The 21,660-nt window shown below is 36.4% G+C and overlaps 1 protein-coding gene and 1 long non-coding RNA gene across 2 annotated transcripts in view; one reads left to right on the top strand and one right to left on the bottom strand.

Annotated features, from left to right (window-relative positions):
* LOC106033647 (uncharacterized) overlaps positions 1-21,660 on the bottom strand; it is a 54,422-nt gene that overhangs the window by 1,712 nt on the left and 31,050 nt on the right. The window contains exons 6-11 of the long non-coding RNA XR_010834242.1: positions 19,849-19,911; positions 19,510-19,630; positions 12,315-17,638; positions 6,850-7,077; positions 2,180-5,170; positions 1,469-1,511 (exon numbers count right to left, since the gene is read on the bottom strand). This is a non-coding gene — a long non-coding RNA (uncharacterized lncRNA). The remainder of the gene's footprint in view (positions 1-1,468; positions 1,512-2,179; positions 5,171-6,849; positions 7,078-12,314; positions 17,639-19,509; positions 19,631-19,848; positions 19,912-21,660) is intronic.
* The window catches only part of SLC12A1 (solute carrier family 12 member 1), a 46,685-nt gene continuing 25,954 nt past the window's right edge, over positions 930-21,660 (top strand). The window contains exons 1-11 of the mRNA XM_013177283.3: positions 930-1,340; positions 7,005-7,139; positions 7,354-7,429; positions 11,936-12,031; positions 12,686-12,781; positions 13,441-13,580; positions 13,995-14,105; positions 14,700-14,811; positions 15,303-15,430; positions 18,663-18,747; positions 20,478-20,629. Coding sequence (XP_013032737.2) covers positions 930-1,340; positions 7,005-7,139; positions 7,354-7,429; positions 11,936-12,031; positions 12,686-12,781; positions 13,441-13,580; positions 13,995-14,105; positions 14,700-14,811; positions 15,303-15,430; positions 18,663-18,747; positions 20,478-20,629 — 1,542 coding nt within the window. The remainder of the gene's footprint in view (positions 1,341-7,004; positions 7,140-7,353; positions 7,430-11,935; positions 12,032-12,685; positions 12,782-13,440; positions 13,581-13,994; positions 14,106-14,699; positions 14,812-15,302; positions 15,431-18,662; positions 18,748-20,477; positions 20,630-21,660) is intronic.

The raw sequence follows: 21,660 nt of genomic DNA on the forward strand, positions 1-21,660 counted from the left end.
ACATTGTCTTAAAGGGTGATTCAAGAGTAAAGTCAAAACCAGTGTAAAATTCTAGGAAGCTTTCAATGCCCATGACTACTGATAATATTTCTCAATAATTAATACTTCACCATAGACTTTTATTTCATCCATTTAGTTTAGAAAACCCAATGTTATTTTTTGATATGTTCCTGTTGTTGATTTATTCCTTTATAAGACATTAATGTTATTTACATAAAACAGTAATGTTTTGCTATACATTAATTGCCTGCTCATAAACTGTCACCATCCTGGAACTATTGAAAATTTGAAGTCTAACTTTTGTAATTAATTTCAAAACATATATTTGATTTAAGCTTTTCAGGACAATTTACTTCTAGGCTATGGTAGAAATATACAAGATATCATAATACTTAAGTGGAACGTAAACAGTAAATGTACTTCATGGAGTCCTGTGCATCCCTCATATTACCCACACCTTCACTGGCTTCATTTAAATGTAGAGTTATTAAGAGAAATATCATATTTGAAATACAGTTGTAGGTACTTAAAACCTGATCCACAGCCTATTTTATTTAGATAGAAAAATCCTTACAAACTCAGTCTTTCACTTAACTAACTGTTATTCAACAAGTCATAGGATGACAGTCTCACAGGTATTTGGCAGGGCAGGGAGTGGGCAGCTTATGTCGGAAAATTTACCTAACTGTACAAGTTAACATGTATTATTATTTCTTTTTTATTATTATTATTTTATGGCAGAGCCATAGAGGACAAATTTAGGAAGACTGCTTAGAGAGTTCAAGAAAAAATTCTCAGAACTTCATTACTTTAAGAGCAAAGACTTCATATGCAACAGCACTAGAACCTTTGCTGTAGCTTGAGTAGCACTAGCTGCAGCCCCAGAAGACCAAAAGGATCAGTGACCTAAGACTGTATCATCCCTGAAGATGTCAATGAATAATTCTCCAAATGTATTCTTGGATCCAAATGCTAATCGGTTTCAAGTTAACATAATTAATGAAAGTCGTGACAACAACGAAGCATCCCAAGAGGATGTGGGCTCCGACCCACCACATTATGAAGAAACATCTTTTACTGACGAAGCACACAACAGACTGAGAATCAGTTACAGACCGGGAAAAAGAGAATTATATGACAACTTCCTCCAAAGTGGGGAAAAAACAGAAGCTAGTTTACATCCCTATGATACTCACAACAAAATGTATTATCTACAAACTTTTGGCCATAACACAATGGATCCAGTTCCTAAAATTGATTATTATAGAAACACTGGCAGTGTCAGTGGGAATAAGCTCAACAGACCAAGCTTATTAGAAATTCATGAACAACTAGCAAAGGTAAGTGGAAAGGAAAGATACAATTTTTCTCTGTTCCATTTCCAGGCTGTTAATTCTATTTATTAATATGAGAAAGTCCTTAAATTCATGGACCTTGCCCAAGAGAGAAAGTACAACTAATCACTTACCATATTTCCTTCAGTAGCTACAGTATGTTTTCTGCCCTGTATCCTGCTCAAAGCAAAGATTTTTATTAAAAGCTGATAGTAATGTACTTGATTATCAGAACATCATAGCTTAATCTTACCTAGAAGTATAAAACTACTGAATTTCTTCTGTTTCACTTAGGAGTTAGGATGGTAGATGATGAATATCAACTCATAATTTAACTAAATTACACAATACACATTTATCCAAATTTAAATTTAACATCAATGCAAAACTAAGTTTCACAGATTCCTGCTGTATTCATTAAAATATATCTATATATCTATAGCTATTATAAAAAGTTATTACGTGCAATAAAAGCAATTTCAAATAATCAGAAATCAAAGCACTACCTGTTTATTGCAGTAACAAACCATTCAAATAGTAAGAAAGAATCCAGAACAAGAGTGTTGGGGTTGAAAGTGTTTGCCCTGAAGAGGGACAGGAGACAATTTCCAGGTACTGATTCAGTGAATTAATTTAGTCCTTCATGCTCATTATACCAATGAGTTTGGAAAGAATCTGAAGAGTCTCTTGAATGACCACGTATAAAATATTTATGGAAGAATAAGTTGGCTGAATTCCTTCTAATCTATCATGCAGAAGAGCTGTTTAGACTTTTCTCATATCCATGTAAAATACACTTACAAAATACGCTTACAGAGAAAATTACTGAACAGGAAAACAACTACCTAATTTGTCTTTGAAGAATTTTCTAGGGCTCAGTTTCTTCTCTCCCCTTCTGAGTGGTTCTACAATATAGGAGTTTATTACTGATACATATGCCCAATGGATTTAATGGGGATAAAAAGAGCCTCCCCCTTAGAGGACTCTTCCTGTTTGCACTATTTCTTCCACATAGACACTATAGTAAATGAATAATGAAATACCAGAAACATGCAATTTATCGTGATAATCCTCACTTTTGTCACCCTCTATAGCTATATACCCAAAGAAAACACATTGGTCAGGTATAATCTTCATGGTTTGCACATTTAAAACTTCCACTGCAAATAATTTGATAAGCTAACAACCTTAAGTATCAAATATCAGATTTTCACTAACTTGCGTGTTACTGCCTCAGCAAAATTCACCTATCTATAGACCTTTCAATGCTCGACTTTTGTATGTGGAGGAATGATCTCTATGCAAAATAATGTGGAAAAATGCAATGAGAACTTTTGGAGGATAAGAACAACTAGATTAAGCAGTTTGAAACAATTAAACTATTAAAAAACCTACTGCAAAACATTACTGGAATAATACAGTACTGAACTCACTTTGGTGAAGTTATAGCCTCTTTCACCTTATCCACAATAATAAGTTCTCCATAAAAAGCAAAGGAGAGACACAGGATACACCCACTTACCGAACTAAAATCAAACCTTTTTTGAGTTTCTTTTGTACACTTCTGAGGCAGGGCCGGAAAGAGAGAGATCACCTCTGTATTCAAATTCAGACTGAAAGTGTTAAGTGCAGGGAAAAAAAAAAAACAAAACTCCAGAAAAAACATGCTCTCATTGCCATTGCACTGTTTTACATAATTCTGAGGTCTAAATAATTCAGACAAACATCTGATTTTTGGTCAAGATCTTGTTCAAACTCCAGTTCTCTGTAGATTCTCCTATCCTAAGAAGGATCAATAAAAAGAAATGAAACCAAGCAAAAACATAGCCATTAGGAAAATTAAGACCTGATTCTTTAGTATCTGATTAGGACATCTTCCTAGTTTGGGCCTGACTTAAATTTAAATTATAACTTTAAACTTTAAATGAAGGTCTCCACATACCTGCTTAAAATGGTTAACATAGAAAGGAGAAGCATGTTACCTGAGTAATTATTTATATTTCCATTAATGACTGCAAAGTGGATGTGAAAAGGGGAGAATATCAATTTGGTAGCCCTACTTCTTTTCAGATGTGTAAGCTGCTACTCAAGGGACTAAATACATTTCCATGCCCCAAAGAAAATTCCTGTTATAGAAATAATTTACATTGATGGTGGTCAGAGAGATGAAAAATAGTGTATTTTGGCTTTGAACATAATGCGAAATGAACATATACTAAACATTAGCATATTAAGGAATTTTCAGTTTTGACCATTACCATTTTTTTTTCTGTTGCATATCTCATTTGGTCAAGAAGATTAATTTGTTTGTTTTAAACACAGTTAGATAAATTGCTTGGGATTTGTTAAGACTTTCACTTAGTGAAGGTTAAAAAGGCATCAGCTTCCATCCCAGAATACAATGAAGGGAAAATTGCTGACTGTTAGGGAAGAGAAAAGAGCATGGTCTCGCTCAGTTTTTTCCTTTTTTTTTTTTTTTTTTTTTTTTTTTTAATATCCAGCTTACAGAAGGATAATCTTGTGCCTCTCAAAATATAAAAGGGAATGTCAGAGGTAATGGGATTTTTGTTATGCTGGCAACCTGCTGTGCCCTTATGTGTGTTGCGGCCCCGGTCTGGGAACCACTGCCCACAGCACTGGAAAAAACAACCCACCATTAGCATGGCTGGAGTCCACTCCTGGCTGTCCCATGGACTTACTCTGTGACCTTGGACTAATTACTTCTATCTACAGACCTTCACCATGTTTTCAAGCTAGTGCTGAACAGGATAGTTCCCAAGTTAGAAGAAATTCAGCAGCTGCCAGGCTAAAAAGTACAGGGATATTAACATACTGTCTCAGCTTCTGAAAACAGTGCCAGAACAAGTAGGTACTATCTAGAAGTACCACCCTAGCTTTTGCGTATCCAAGTGCTTTGTGGTCTTTCATACAATCCTGCCTTAAATTTCCAGACAGATTCCATAAAACCTGATTTTCTGACATTTGCTAAGAGTTGAAAAGCACCACTGAAAGATGCAATCAAATGCAATTTAGGCATTCTGAAGAATAAACAAATGCGAGAAACACCAAAGATTAGTAGAGAAGGCATTAAGATAGTATGAAAAAGCTGAGCTATCTGCAGGTGAAAGCAGTATGTGCAGCTGAACCAATGTGCAGCAGGCTCTCTAGCCACCCTTAAGTTGGGGATGAAATACCCCAGTGTGTGTGTGAGGGGGATAGACTAATATCCCAAGATACAAATCTGGAGAAGATGCTTTATTCCTTTTTCTTTAACACTAAAATCTGGATTTACCACACTATAACCCAAGGCAATCCCCTCCCTCCACAGCTTTTTTGTAACTCAAATTGTTGAAGACAACTGCCTTGTCAAAGCTCATTGCCAGATTCTGATAAGAAATTACATATATTTGACTTCAAATTTCTAAACATCACGTAAGTGTTCCCACTGTGCTTTGATGCTGGCTTAGCATCAGAAGATAAATATTAATATTTAATACATTTTTAATATGCAATTTTTCAAATGTCAGAATGTAAGGCAGGCTGAAAGGAACTTCAAATATCCAGTTCCCACGCTGCTGGAGTCAAATGTGTGTCATCTTTTAGCAAGATGTGCCAGGCTTTGCACGCATTAAGCCACAAAACACCAATTAAATCCCTAAAAAATAGTCTAAGGGCTATTTCACAGCTGATAGCTGGTGATAATTACTTGGGCTTAATATTTACCTTACATAAGAAATTATCTAACCTTTCTTCCTCTTGGCTATTCACCACATTTGTTTTATGAAGACTTGATGAGCTTATCATCTTTATCCCCAGGAGAGATGAAGGCTAAACTTCTGAGAAAAAAAAAGGAAAGGAATTTTTATTTTTTTTTAAAGGAGTTAAATTCTGATTTTGGTAGCTTTTTAAACCATTCTGTCACTTTTACTCCACATCTTTAATGCATGAGTAGCATAGGTACAGCTGCTTGGTAAATAACAAATCATTGACTAGAGCACACCAATTTAAAATGCATTTATGGAAGGTTTAAGGCCATAATTTACGATAATGGCATGTGATAGCACAAATTAATTCAAAGTACAAATGAAACAACTTGTTTCAAGTACAAACACTGAACCCTTTATTTTTTTTTGCCTTTGAAGCTCTAACCACTGTACATGCAAATAAGCAAAAAAAAATATATATATATTCTGATAGTCTTCCTTAACTCACTTAAATCATTTTCTGTATTTAGAGCAAACAGAGCCATTATTATTTTAGGGTAAGAACTGTCAAAAATATCTAAGCATTTCAGGAGCTCAAAGTCACAGGTTTTCAATAGCTTTTGTATTCCCATCACAGTTAGGCACCAACTTGAATTTATGCCAAAATGTGTTATCCAGTCACTTATTTCAATTGTGAACACAATCCTAAATTTATTGTGTCAAAGGCATTCTAAAATTTTACATCACGGGAGCTAGAGACCCCCATCCATGAGAAGGGAGTTCAAACATTATCTTAAATATCATATACAATTAGTCTTTATGCCGGTATTGTATTCTATTTTTTGAGTCTGTGGACAAAAAAACAGAAAGAGATTTGAAGCTTAAGCAATATCTAGAAACCTCATATGTTTCACAGAATCACAGATGTTTTCCCTCCTTGACTTGTTTAGTTAATCTGGAAACATCATCACTCCCCTCCAAACCCTAAACATCTTGATTCCTCTCCAGAAGGGACACACACTCCTGACCCTCTGCCCGGCTAAGATAATGTACATAGCCCTTCCTAAGTCTCTTTGCACACGACCCAGACAACACTTGGCAACAGTTAACCTAATTCCGACTCAGTGCAAAACCAGTCAGAACTTTGTATAAAAAAATTAAAAGAAACAAACGAGCAATGACAGCAAGTGTAAACCTCAGCACTGTGACTAGTTCCCATTCAAACCACAGGAAACATATTGTGGTGCTTAACTGTACTGAAGAGATAAAATACAGATACAAGTCTGTAACTGGATGGGAATGACCCAAAATTCTGGGCTATTTATTGTAGTTACATAACAAGTATGCCAATTCTTAATCTTATCTACTACAGTTAAACTAGAGCTGAATAAACCACAGAAAGGGTTATTAATTTACTGCATTATTTACTGCATTTCTCCAGTATTTTTCTGACTGTTTTGAACAATATGCCAGTGTCTCAAGAATATTTGCTGCTGGAATTATGTTTGTACATTAGCCGATGAAAAATACCAGAGTTCATCACATAACTTACTTACCATGCAGCACTCAACTAGGTCTCTTCACCAGTAAGCAATTATCTCTCTATAATTATGATGATTCGTAAATTGTTGCAGCAGCACATAGAGGCCAATCATGAGACCCTCATTATGTTAGGTGCTCTACTAACATATCAACACAACGTTTATGTTGAATACAGTTTACACAAAAAAAAAGTATCAGATAACAATGTATTTACTCTGTTTAAGTGATTCTTTGATTCTTTCATTTTTTCTTGCTGCTAGCAAGCCCACCTGTTGATGCTTGGTGTCAGAAGAGTATTGCACTCTACTCTAGAAACAGTAAAACTTGATCTTCTTTGGAATTCCTTCTTCCATGTCCCTCTTACACAACCAGGTGTCCTCTGCTTGATACAAAAAATGTGTTTGTTTTCTGTGTGATCCTTCAGAACATAGCCGTGAGCACCGGCTCAGTGGAAAGAGTGGCTAATGGAGAAAGCACTGCTGGAGATGAGACAACAGCTAGCAAGGAAGAAGAAAACAAAACAGGACTTGTCAAGTTTGGATGGGTGAAGGGTGTGCTGGTGAGAAACTTATCTACATTTCAAAAAAAAAAAGAGGAAAATAAAATTTAAGATTAGTTCTGCAATACTAAGCTATGTTAAGAAGTAAGAGAGGGAGATGGACTTGAGGGATGTTTGGGATGTTTTCAAAAATCCCACAAAGCACGCTATCATGCTTCTGATTACCACTACTTTCAGTGTTACACTAATGCAGAATTGTTTGTTTAAAACCTAGGTAAGATGTATGCTCAATATCTGGGGTGTGATGCTTTTTATTCGACTTTCCTGGATTGTAGGTCAAGCAGGAATTGGTATGTATCGTATTTAATATCATTTTCAACAGTGAAAGGGATAAAGGGGATAAACTATACACAATCACAATTAATATATAATTTGAGATGTGCATTTGCATGTTGCACTAAATAATGTTTTCAAATGCTTGCCAAGGTAAAATATGTTAATCCTCCAAACTATTGGAATTTTCCAGACTTCCAGCCAAATTACTGCTTAGAGGCACAGATCTGTTAACTGTGCATATGATCGTCACATTTGAATATTTCTGAGCTATGGTAAAATTTGTATTTAGATCCTGTAACAGATGTAAACTTTGTGACTTGGGCCAATTTCTAATAAGTGTGTAGAGAGTTAACCTTTAAGAGTTCGCACTTTGCTTATCTGTGAATTCCAAACCTTGTCATCTGCATATTAAAAACAACACTTCTTCACACTTCTCTGCAAAGATGAAAACAGAACTGGAAGGAGGTCTCATCTCATCACGATTTTAACTATAGCAAAGCACTACATACTAGAGTATGATGAAACACTAAGTTATTAAAACTCTGCTACAGCTTTCATATAAGTAAGCACACTTCATAGTGTATTGTATTTTTGCCTCTTCGCTGTGTATTTTAATTAATCCAATTCCCAAATCCCTGGGATGCTGGGCCCCACTGGCTCCAGGCAGCATGTTGTTAAGCGTTCAGTGAAACCAAGGCTCACACTGCATGGACCTCTAGCAACTAGAAGCACCTCAGGAAGGTGCAACATATCAGTAGCTGTTGCGTGGTACAACTTCGTTTTTTTCGCTGCTGCTGTAGAGAAACAGAAATGTGAACTGCAACAGCAGTGTCACTGTGTTACATGTTCATAAGTAAAATGGGTCCCTAATCTTTAACTAGCACACAGACATCACGAAAAGCACCAGTTCAAAAGGTTGATGGCAAATATTTCACTTTGTATTCTCACGGAACAGAAATACTAAGTAGACATGAGCTGGAGTCCAAACTCTGACCTCTGGGCCTCCACTCTCCTCATCATGGATAAAACTCAGTGCCCAAATTCAGACTGAATATCAATATAATTCACAGCCTTGTTAATGGCTGAAATGAAACGCTGAATAGAAATATCTCCAAAATTTTGCATGGCTGAAGTCTAATTTCCAGCAAAATACAGTAACTTCACAGAAGTTTTTTCTTCAGCAAGACTGAGCTTTAAAAAAACAGATACAAATGAAATGCTCATTAAGAAAAAAAATCAGCCACAAACTTACAGAAAAAAAATCAAAACAAAGAAAACCCACCACCAAACAATAAATGTTCCAGAACTAAGCGGAAGAACTTTACATACTTTTGCAGTGCTCCACGCATGGCTCTAGCGCTGTGCCTGACAAAGGGGTGCTTGCTGACTTTATGATGCATACCAAATAAGAGCGTACAGCCCAGGGCACTCATAAGTATATGCCTTGCCATGAAAATTCTGCATCTTAATATTGCCAAGACTTTGCTCTAGGGTTTCATGCAAAATTAGTTTTTAAGGGCAGTTTAGTAACTTATTGAGATCATCAAGACGTATTACTTTGTTTTGAGGTGTGAGAATAGCCATAGGCAAGTGTAATTCATTTTAGACAACTTTCTTAGCAGCCATATGCCTAGGTTTCAATCTAAACTTTAATCGGATTTTAGCATTAATTTGCACCAAGATCAGTAACAACCTTTCTGCTTTCACATTTAATTTTACCATTTTAATTCATTGATAAGTAGACCCTCCTTTCTTAGGCTTTATTGCTTTGCTATTGCTTTTTAAAGTTTCATGTCTTATGTAAGGAGGTTAGCCTTTCTTCTGAAAATGAGACATCAAATTCCATTTGAATAATTTCTCAATGTATTTTCTGAATGTCTTGTAAGCAATGAGTTTAAGTCTCTAGTCAAGTTGCCTTAAGAGAACAGTGATGGAAGCTCATCATCACGAAAGCTTGGGGATTTCACTTGGTACTGCTACTAATGTGGAAATTAAATGAGTTAAACCACCATTTGCACACCATTTATATTCCCATCATTAGAGGGCCAAAGAGAGAAAAAAGACACTATTTCCAAATCCTGCTGTCTTGGGCAAAATCTCTGAGAGGATAAAAAAACAAGGTCCAGTGTTTATCAACAACCAGGATAGAAAGGACAGGCTGGTTTTGACAAGGTTCGAGGTCCAAAACCAGTCTGGCATTTCCACCTAACATCTGGGGACTCTCCAAAGTCAGTATTTGTACCTATACAGGGAGTGGTTAAACAATGGCAGGGAAAAACACCAAGTTTATGTTAACTGAAAATTTGGCCCCATATATTACAGTTATGTTACACTAGGTTATATTACAATCATGTTTTGGTTGGATTACTTGATTTACTTTATGCGCTTTTCTTCTTAAATGTTTTTTTGTTGTTGTTGTTTCTAAATAACATTAAGGCCTCCCCTAGCAGATATTACTCATCAAATTAGCAAAATATCTGACCCTACTTAGCATATACATATTTACAATATGACTTGTGAAATCTAATAGAAAATTCCAGAAAAATACTCCTCAGGATACATGTGTACTTGACAAATAATTTTAACACAGGTTTAAGAATAATGTGTCTGACGTTCAAGTTAAGAATTAACAGCTGATTAAAAGCCATATTCAGCCACTTCTTGGGCACAAAATTTAGAGTTCAACAAGGTCCTTCTATGCAGCATGTAATGGTAGCTAACCAAAAAGAATGGCCATTTGTATTTTTATTTTTGTTTTATGCAGACCATGTACAAAATAAGTGCATGACTTGTTATAGAAAGAGTTCAGAAATCAATAGGATAAACATTATTTATTATAGGCTCAAATCACTTTAAATATCCTATGCTACGTTATATATCATTTATATCTCTTGCATTATGTTGCTCTTAAAGGATTGTGATAACATGGTTCTAATTTAAGCAGCAAAGAACATTCACTCAGAGGCTGGATGTCTATAGCCCTCCAGTATGAACTGAAGTCAGGGCTCTGATCTGGAAGCCAGGGGGTAAAAATACAGCAGATAAATCAGTATGTTTGTAGTTCTAGTTGGATGTCAGTTGTAGAATACAAGTTTCAATTTGGAGGAGCCTTGGTCAATAAATATTGTTACAGGCAATGTATAATCTTCAGTTCCACACTGAAGGCCTCTGTACCTTACAGAAACGAGACAGCTACTGCATAAGCCCTAGCAAATTCAGATACAACTAAGAACTGATTCGATGTTTTGTACCAAACTATGTTGCTGTTGTTTTGTTTTTTTCTCTCAAAGACAGAAATGGGAATAGAAGCAATAAAACTGAGATAAAATGTTGTATTTCATCACCTGACTTGAAACAAGGAAGTGTTCTTGAACTACAGGGCCAAACTTTTATTCATAATACCAGAAAATATAAGCAATGGCCGCAATTGTAGCTCAGGAGATCCCAACAGGACACAAAGAAACTTTTTCACTGGGAGGGTAGTCTACCACTCAAACATGTAACCCAAGGAGGCTGAGAGATCTTTGTCAATGGAGATTTTCAAGACCCAACTAGCCAAAGCCATCACAGATTTAATGTTGTTCTGGTGATAGCTCAGCTCTGACCGGGAGGCTAAGATACACACCTTCAGAAATCACTTCCAGCCAATATTTCTATGATTCTGAATCATATTAGGTGCCTTTTACTTACACAGTTTCTTGCACAGTTTCACAAAGTTAACAGGAACTTGACTTTAGAGCCCACGATTGGGAACATACTCAAAAATCAGTCCTACTGAAACTGAGTTCACCTATCACTAATACTGATCTTCAGATGTTTGTTTACATTTAATTTTATGGTGTGGTTTTTTTTTTATATCAGCTAAAAAAGGATGCTAAAATACCCATCACAGGTTACTTGCCAAAGTACACAGCATCTAAAAAATAACATTTCCATTTTTAAATGTTGATTTTGTGTTAAAATAAAACTACTTTTTGCAGGGAAAGGAGATTAGGAGAAAGTGGGGAAGCATTGCACTTGACAGCCTGGCAAGTAAGGATATAGAAGGATCGCATTCAGATCTTGTTTCTCTGCTTGATAGATTCTTTGTCATGGTGCAATGTGAAACTACACAGTCACTATCCAACTCAGCATTTAACTAACTGATGAAAGACAGAAGAATTCTTAAAAGAGCTCTGGTTAATCTCTTCTCTTGAACAGCCGGGATGTATATAAAAGGCTGATATAAGTATCTACGCCAAGAAATGCCTGCTCGTTTCATTCAGCTAATGAAGAAAATCTCTGACAATCATAAGAGAGCTTTTGGCTAGAGTACTCCTATCAAAAAGCATCATCGGTTGAAGACTGATGGGAATAGTTTACTACTGTGACATGGACTCCTTGGAAACATTCCAAGTAGTCAACAAACCATCTTTCAGTTTATTGCTCTGATTCTGGCCTGTATATTCCATTTAAAGAGAGAATAATTTGTAGGAATAGCGGAACATAAGTAAAATATTTTATCTTCTTATTACTGACAGGTCTTGGAGTAATCATAATTCTTCTCGCAACGATGGTAACCTCAATTACTGGGTTGTCAACTTCTGCAATAGCAACTAATGGGTTTGTCCGTGGAGGTAAAATCTTTAGGGTTACTAATGCTTTCAAGCCCTGAAAGATCTTTATGTTTTATTTTCATATGACCCAAAACCAGCGGGACGATAAAACAAATAGTACATCAGCAGGAACTAGAAGGTAACAACTCTAGCCAACTCTAATCACCATCTATAGCATGTTTGAATTGTCACTTTTCATAAATTCCAGATTTCAGTTCAGTCTGTGAAGTACATTTCAGATGTTCCTGCCTAATGCTGAGTGAGAAATGGCATCTGAATTTTCATGGAATTCTTCCATTCTTACCTTTCAGCAGGTCTTTAATATTCAGAGCCTTCCAGGTTGGACATCCTTTGACAAACTGAGCACGAAGCACTCTTCCTCTTATTTTGAAGACTGATGCAGATCAGTGGTATCTTCAATTTAATACTTTCTTGTATAATTCTTTATAATACTCCTTACATTTCAGCTACTTCTTCAAAGATGAGCAAATATTTTCACTGGAAAAGTAAAGTGCACGTCAGGTATTTTAAGATACAAAGTTTTAGTACATTTCAGACCCTTTAGAAGTTGTAACTGATCTGCCTCTGAGGAACACGGCAAGTTCTCACTACATCATTTAAGCAGAACAGGTATTTGAATACACTTGTATATGCTTTCTTTTTCAAATCTTTCAGGTCTTGGAATCATAGTTATTGCTCTGAGTGTAGTAGTAACAACATTAACAGGTATCTCCATGTCTGCCATTTGCACTAATGGAGTAGTAAGAGGAGGTAAGTGAATAACATCTCATGAAAAGTACAAAAATCTGCAGACTTGAACTAGAAAAAAGCGGGAATTGAGATAACTGTGTTATAAGCAAAATAAGAATAAATAAATATATTTGGGGTGATCTCTCTTAATAGAACAAACATTAAATTAAAACATATATAATCTTCGACATTTCCTGACAATAAATATTAAGTGAGATGGGATGAAATAATTAACTGACAAAGTAACAAGCTCCATTTATGGTGATATGCCCAAAAAAAGATTAATGGCTCATTACATCACTCTCTGGGATCTTTAAAAATGTGTCACAGTACATGATTTTTCATGCTTCATGGATCCAAGTAAAGCAGAACCTGCCTAGAGGTGAGGTTTTCTCTGCTCTGTGTTACTGCATTATGGATCATGAAAAATTGTTTGAAGGTTCACTTTTGCATACTGGTATGTACTAAAAGGATTCTTGCAGTAGAAAGGCATTCAGAAGAGTCAGAAGTCAGAACCAGTACAAAGCACATTCCTTGGTTTTCAGTTAATCTATTAATATAGGCAAATCTTTATTATGTTTGTTAGGCTTAAAGTAGAGATTCCTGTGATTTATGTGAGAAAAAATGAGCAAAATCTGAGTATTTAGTTGTGCTGAAATAACAGTAATTTCTGTCTGCAGGTGGTGCATACTATCTTATCTCAAGAAGTCTAGGTCCAGAGTTTGGTGGATCTATAGGACTTATCTTTGCTTTTGCAAATGCTGTGGCAGTTGCTATGTATGTAGTTGGATTTGCTGAAACAGTTGTAGAGCTTCTTAAGGTAAATGTAAATGTTTCATATATATTGTTAAATTGGGACCTTTTATATATACATATTTGTTTTAATGGTGACACTTTTCAGCTGTGGCTTAAGGGACAACTTTAGCAGGAAAGACGCTGGTCTTTCTAACCATGCCATGTAGTGCTTTTCCATTATTTCTACTTTATGAATATGTCATACATTTCTCAACAAGAGCCTCAAGCATCAGAAAAGGGGGTAGACACCTAATTAAACAGCCAAATAATCCCAGCTATGAAGAGCCAGCTGGACCATGAAATACAAACATTTGGTCTCCTAAAATGTTGAAACCGATTGAACTATGACAACTCATTCCTTTCTATTTCACCTTGTTACCTGATCCCACCAGCTGGGCCAAGAAAGACTGGTCATAACAACATTTTTTACTCTTTCCAGGAGAGTGATACAATAATGGTAGATGAGTCCAATGACATCAGAATCATAGGTACCATAACTGTTGTATGTCTTCTTGGCATCTCTGTTGCTGGCATGGAATGGGAAGCAAAGGTAAAGTTTTAAAAGAACATACAAGCAAGCAGTATATTACCGTACTGTACAGGGTTTGTGCATGAGGGATGCTATACAACAGGTGGGATTTTCAAAAGCACTCAGCTTCAGTTTATGCTTAGCCTTTCTAAAAGCAATAACAGTTTAATCATTACATTCATTGAAAGCACTATTACTCTGTGCTCTTCCTTGAACGTTCATTTAAGAGGGAAAAGGAAGTTCATGTTTCACAGACAGCTTGATTATATTGATTTTTATAATTCATGGCATCATTTAGAGCCTTGGGTAAGTGCTCCTTTTGCCCTTATTTTTGATGCAGTTTGACAGAATAAACAGTAGTTAAAACAATATATGGTTTTATCACTGTAATCTCTCAAGCTCTGATCAGCAGGAGAGCTCTATTTGCTAGCCATTCCTTAATCTCTGATGATATCTGTTATTCCTTCACCCTAAAAAAAAAAGTTAAAATTGGAAATACTTCAGAGTGTAGAAATCAGGTCCATAATTGGACACTTATTTTCATATTCTGCTGTGATGGAAACTTAGAACTACTTGTAAAGTTCTAAGTTCAGATCTTTTTATTTCTATTAACAGGCTCAAGTTATTCTTCTAGTTGTTCTCCTTATTGCCATTGCAAACTTCTTTATTGGAACAGTCATTCCTACAAACAACGAAAAGAAGGCAAGAGGCTTTTTTAATTACCAAGGCAAGTACTGTTCATCTATCACAGAAAAGCAACTTTGCATTCTTTGTGGCTTCTTACTGAGTTGAGGATTCCACTGAAAAAGGTCACAGGATAAGGATCTTTGGCTCAAATTTAAATAAGCTTGCAACCAAGCCTTTTTCTTTTATCTTTAATTTTGAGTATGTCTCTCTGCTGCTGAATCTGACAGCATAGTTAGCTACAGTTTGAGTCATTTGTGTATCAGCAGAGCACAGACGAACCTTTAAACAGAGCTAAGCGCAAGTGCTGTAGTGACATTCTTGTCACTTCAGTATGGCTCTGTGGCTTTGAGATGCAGACAAGCACATCCTACTGGGGACCAGACTGAGGAAATCAAATTCACTTCGCTTGTAATATGAGACAGATTCAAACCCAGACGTCCAGATGTGAAAGACTTGATGATTCACCTTCTTCATTAAGTAACTCTGGAATCAAATCCTGTTAGCCTGTTTCATTTTCACCTATATTTGCAGCATCAATATTTGCAGAAAACTTTGGACCAGATTTCAGAGGTGGAGAAGGATTTTTCTCGGTGTTTGCCATTTTTTTCCCAGCTGCCACTGGCATTCTCGCAGGAGCCAATATCTCAGGAGATTTGAAAGTACGTATTTTATTAACTTCATAATACTAGCTGTAGGCTGAAAAAAAGAACAAGAAAATTGATTATGAATCAGCACTGTATTCAGTTTTAAATCATGTCTGATTTTAGGAAGCAAAACTCTCGCTTTTAAGTACCTGCTTCATTATCTAAAAATACCATTTCATATTTTCTATCATAATACATTATGGGTATTTACACAAATTACTGCAATCGGATTTGGGTTGCTATATCATTTAAAGGCATATTTCAATAACCCGCAGTAATGTAGCCATAATGGCCTATTTACAGAACATTACATAGAGAAACTATGTGTGTATCTCCTGGTGCTCTTTTGCAAAATTTCCTATAACATCATCCCAAAAAACATACCTGTAAAGCTCATGTTTGTACTCACAAGAATCCGTGGAGACCAGCTTTTTCTGTTCGGGGTCATAGCAAGGGCAGAGTAAACAGAGCATTTAATGAAAGCAAATATGTCCCAATCCCTTGTCACTATGGCTGCTCAAAGGAAAAGATACAGGTTTGCAGCTGAGGCAAAAGAAAGGTGTCTGAGGAGAAAGGAAAAGGAGGTCCAAGGGTGCCTAAATATCTTGCTGGGGCTGTTCTGTGAAGTCCTCACTCCTTTTGCAGTACAGCAGTTGCACAAGATGCTATCTCCAGCATCTAAACTCTAACTGGTAACTTAGAGACAAGAATTTAGTTTTGAGTGCCCTCTAGTTTTCACAAGTCCTCACAGTGTGTTTAATGCGAAGAGTGTTTAAAGCTAAACACAAAGATTAACTAATTCAGAGCTCAGCAAAGCATTTTGTAAAATATCTCTAGCAAATATACAGCAATGCAATACTTTGCAGCATTACAAGAAAATCAAAAATGCAACAGGGTAGGCAGCAGGGTATCTATAACTCAAGCTTTGGAATCTCATACTTCAAACAAACAAACAGCAAAAATATCACAAATAAAATGCTAAAAAGTCACCAAAAAGAACTGGCTTACACCTAGATTGCCCCAGCATGTCAAATGATGTTATTTGATTTTATCATATAGACTCACTGTCTTTAGCACCTTAAGGATTTGACCAAAGGTCTGCTAGTTCTGCATTGGCAAAGCAGTCACAAGTTCACCAGGATCCTACCAACCCTGACAGCCGGTTTTGTTTCCCTTCCTTACACTGACTCTATGCCTTATCTCCTTTGTTTTCAGAAGACTGCTTTTGAAGCCAAGCACAGAGAGAAATACATAGAAACTGAGCCACTAATAACATTTATGAGATTCTATTTTTAATTAAAAAAAAATCATTGTACTTCTGTCCACTGGGACTGAATCAGCCTCACACAATCTCCATCCTTTTATCAAGCAAAAATAATTCTTTTGCCATATGTGGTACTCTCTATCTATGGCAAGCTCCCAAAGCAGCAGCACTTCTTTCATAAGCTATTTGAAAGAGCCTGAACAGACCAAGAGAACCAGTTCTCCTGTTGGCTCCCTGCAGCTGTTTCAGTCTGGCAATAAGTAAAAGTCTATGACCAGCTCCTCCAGGCTGCAGATTCCCCACTGAGCACGTTTAGATGCATTAGACAGATCTAATTAAATTAACCAGCCTCCACAGAAATCCAAAAGACAAGCTGAGTATTTAAAGTGTAAGATTGACAAACTAAACTTTCTTTAGAATTTGTTACAAACACCTGTGTACATGCTTCTGTAGCCACTACACACTTAAGTAGTAGGCTACTCCAAAGTCTGCTTATGGAAAGAGCTCATCTTCCTAGTGACTTCAGAGGGTTTTGGAGCAGGCCTCAAAATGCTAACGGCATATTAAATGTGTTTAATTATTAATACAATTTAAAAGTTGCAAAGCAGCAAGAAGCTTTAACCCTAAGACTTAAGATTACAGTGATTAAGACTGCAGCATAAAACTCTACAGAAACAGTGACCTAAGAGATGCACACCAAAACTGTATAAATTAAAGTTACCACGATCTCAGGGCAAAAGGTCTTATGGAGCTGAAATGACTTATGGCTGAAATGAAAGTTACTTTTTAGTTCAATAAGCCCTTACCTCATTAAAAAAATATATATTAATTATTTATGCAGTTAAGTCATTCATCCGTGTTTCACGCAAGTCACCGAATTTATATACATATTTTTCCATGCAATTAGCATAGTTGTTGTAAAAGTATAAAAATTTGTGGCTTAAATGTATTCCAGGCACCTATGACAAAAAAAAAAAAATCACCAAAGGAACTTAACAAGACAATTCACAGAGTGCTTCCTACCAGAAACAAACACACAGTAAATTATAAGGTTGGTTGGTATTGAAATCCACTTTAAATTTACAATGTATAACGCAGATCATTGGATTTTTTTACTTACAGTTGCATGAATGAAGCTGATATTATTGTGAGACAGTCTATAAACATTATAACCCAGCCTTATTAAGACATCTAATTTAAACATCAAAATAGTGAGTAGTTTGTTGTCAAGATAGAAGTACTAACAATTACTAGTTGCTGATCACAAAAGTACTGTATTCTGTTCAGAGTGACTATATGCAGCTATCTTACCGATTAACCAAAAACGGTCCAATCTTGTCATCTGCACAAGCATGATGACAACCTCATAAACTGCATTAATGCAGAAGTGCGTTACACTTGCTTAAACAATTGCTTACACCAAAAGCCTGATCCGATTACAAAGACACAGAAGGGTTAGTGAGAACATGAACTGTATTCAGGTCTTTAAGTGGCTGCCTGTACATCTATTACCTACTGCTAGAGAAAGATGTCATGTTGAACGGAATAGCCTCATGGCCTGGATGTGACCATCCAACAATCATCTGGACCCACTCTACTGATTCAAGCAACTAGATATTTAGTTCAGGAACTATTTATCCATTTTATCATTAAGACATTCAAATAAAGGCCATTGCAGCAATGTAAGGGGAATTTTCAGCACCCAGAAATGCAGAGTTTAGGACTCTCCTGCTGCTGTAAGCATTAGCTCTGCTCCTGCAGAATATGTTTCTCTATGGACAGGGATAAGAGCATGGCACCACAGACTGTTTCATGGCTATCGATGTGCTGGGACAGGAGATGTTGGTGCAGCTGTAAGTGATAAAATTGTACCTTCTAAAAGTATCTTCATGTTGCAGTGTGGTAGGACTCACTGGTACGCAAATGCAATCAAAGTGCAGCACGTGAACTCACAGTGTTTTTTGGTCACTGCTTTATTTTAAGGATCCACAAGGTGCAATACCCAAAGGAACAATGCTGGCCATTCTGATAACAACAGTTGCTTACATAGGCGTTGCAATATGTGCAGGTAAGTATAGAGCCTCTGTTTCATGTCTCAATTTATACAGATATGAAAGTCTGAAAGCCTAGTATGCAGATGACTGATTAAACTCAACATTTTTTCATCCTGTGAATTTTTTATGTAGAAACAGTTGCTTTGATTTTATTGAATGTAAAAACAGTGAATAAAAAGAAATAATCAGCAGAAACAAAAGTCCCTGTTTGGCAGCTGGATGACATTTGCCTTGTTTGAGTTTACACAAGAATAGAAAAATGATTTTCATAGAACTTACACAATTATTTTTGCATTTGATTCAGTGACAAAGACTACTAGCCTATAGTATTCATGAGTGTAGTAAAGATTCAAGAACTTCAAATCAATCTGCTCATCTTTTGTTTCTCGTTCACGTTGAAGTTTCATATGGCTTCTATTTACTCTCATTAGTCTTAGTAAGCACTCATCAGTGTCATGGCAACACGCTTATTTTATATGTCGTGTATCAAAGACATCAATTGCCTCTCTTCAAGAAGATGTTCTATTTTACTAACTGCTCTACAATATTGGAATGTGAGGTAACAAAAATGGACGCAAGTGTAAAAAGGAGACCAGGTACTGTGTTGGAGAAACATGCAATTAAGTTCTCATTACAAGGGTATATTAAATTTCTGATGAAGAAATATATTTTTTTCTTCTAGTTTGAACAGTACAGTAATGACGAGTGTTGTAAATGACACTCCTCCTCATGACCAAATATCCCAGCATTGTATGAAAGTCCTGCAGGGTACTCACTTTCCTGGGAGATGAATCTTGAGTCTTCCTGACTTTAGCAATCCTTGTACTTTATGCAAAAGACAGAATACTCGAGTCAAATTTCAGCTCAGATATCACATGATTTGGATCTACATTTCACCTGCAATTACAGTCGAAGCAGTCATTCTTCGTTTTGTTATAAATTTGTGTTAATACAGTGTTCTGTTCTCACAAGCAATAGCTGTATTTCAACTTCAGAGCTGTCTACTATTCAGTGTAATATTTACTTATTTATATACTGATTTGCTAAATAGATAACGGTTACTTTGGAGTCTCAATAACATTTTTGACATGTTTGAAAATACCATATAAACTTACACTTTGGCTGTTAAAGATGTAGAGATCAGCTTTCTACATTAACTCCATGTGTTTCTTCCCATTCTGGCAGCAAACAAGAAAAAACAGCATAAACATTATCATTAAACACAAGGACTATAGGCAATTTCTCCTGTTCAAAGTTTTTCTTACCGTACTGATCTTCGGAGGGCTGCGACAATTTAAACAGATGAGGATCTGGGTCTCTAAAGCAACTGTGTGTCCTTGTTAAACCAAAAAAAAAAAAGTATGTCTGGACCTAGGACCCGCATTGACACGTTACCTTTGAATACTGACACTTGTAAAATTTGTCACAGACTGACAATCTACTTCTCAGTTAACTTATTATTGATCTCCAGTGTCTGGTTCTCTACTTTCAGAAAAATGCTAGTCTTCATTAGTCAACTATTTGACTATTTTAAGAGTAACAGAAGTAAATAGTTGCTTACAGATAACATAAGAAACTTAGCCCAAGTGCAGGGAAGTAATCTCTGCCTGACATGAAAACATTACTCTTTGGCATGACACTGAGGCAGTGATTGTACAAAATATATGCACACTGAGTCAACGTACAGCAAGAACATTGTGGCACCACAAGGAAGGAAAATAATAATATGTTGTTGTTTCCACAGCCTCCTGTGTTGTCCGAGATGCTACTGGGAACATCAATGATACAGTTGTATCTGGAATGAGCTGCAATGGATCATCTGCCTGCAACCTAGGCTACGATTTTTCCAGATGCAGAAATCAGCCATGTGATTATGGGCTGATGAATAATTTTCAGGTTTTAATGAAATAATATGTATAATCATAAGCAAAGCATGAATACATAAGTACAAACATGCAAAAATATTATTTTACTGACAACTGACTGCAACAGGACATCCACTTTCATCTAAAAAAAAGTCTAAAACCGTAGGAATAATCAAAGCAAAACATCCCTGCATTCCTTATTACCTTCACACTGCCATCACTAGCCTTCCCAGCACTCTGCTAAGGTCTTCATCTCCCCTTTCAAGAAGTACCATGCAACAGCATATACTCCAACACCTTCAAACTCAAAGCCTAGACTTAACAAAGACCTCAGGAACTCCTGTCAGATGAGCAGCTCATCTCACTGCTCTTTACACATGAATGTGATTTTTACCTCAGGGGTGCTGTGGCCGCTGTTATAGGCTTGTGCCACAGTACAAAAGCCAGAGTTCTGATTTCTTATAAAAAAAAAAAGTATCCAAAAATAGTCAAGTGGGAAGTAATGCAATCTTTCTCCTAGGCCAGAGATACTGTCTGCCATTTTTATTCTTCAAAATAGAGCTTAGGCAAAGGATCAAAGAAAAGCAGTTCTTCTGCAGCACCACAACCATGGCTCCCAGATGTTCAGCCCCTCAGCTTCACAGCCACAAGAGGAGCTCACCACCTACCTGCACATGCTTTTCAACTAGACATTTCGAACTTTTAAAGACATTTGCTTTTTTTTTTTCCCAGCTGGTTCTGCTAAATGACAGGGCTGGGTAACCACCTTTAAAGGGATATGCTGTTCCTGTTGCAAACTACTTTTCATTCCTTCGCAGACTGTTTTCCTTCCTTCCTCATTCCCACCTCAGTTCAGCTGCGCAGGCTCAGGGGAACCCTTAAAAACAGTGACCTCACTCAAGCCATGCAGAGCTTCATTTCTCACGTTTATCCTTGCCAGAGTGAAGTCAGAAAAAATTATGTCTTCATCTGACAAATCTCCAGAATTAACTGCTCTCTTTCCTGGAGTACTTCCTACACACCGAAAAGCATCTGGCAATCACATCCATCCACTTCATCTTT

The sequence above is a fragment of the Anser cygnoides genome, chromosome 11 (assembly GCF_040182565.1).
Source record: "Anser cygnoides isolate HZ-2024a breed goose chromosome 11, Taihu_goose_T2T_genome, whole genome shotgun sequence".
Lineage (NCBI taxonomy): Eukaryota > Metazoa > Chordata > Aves > Anseriformes > Anatidae > Anser > Anser cygnoides.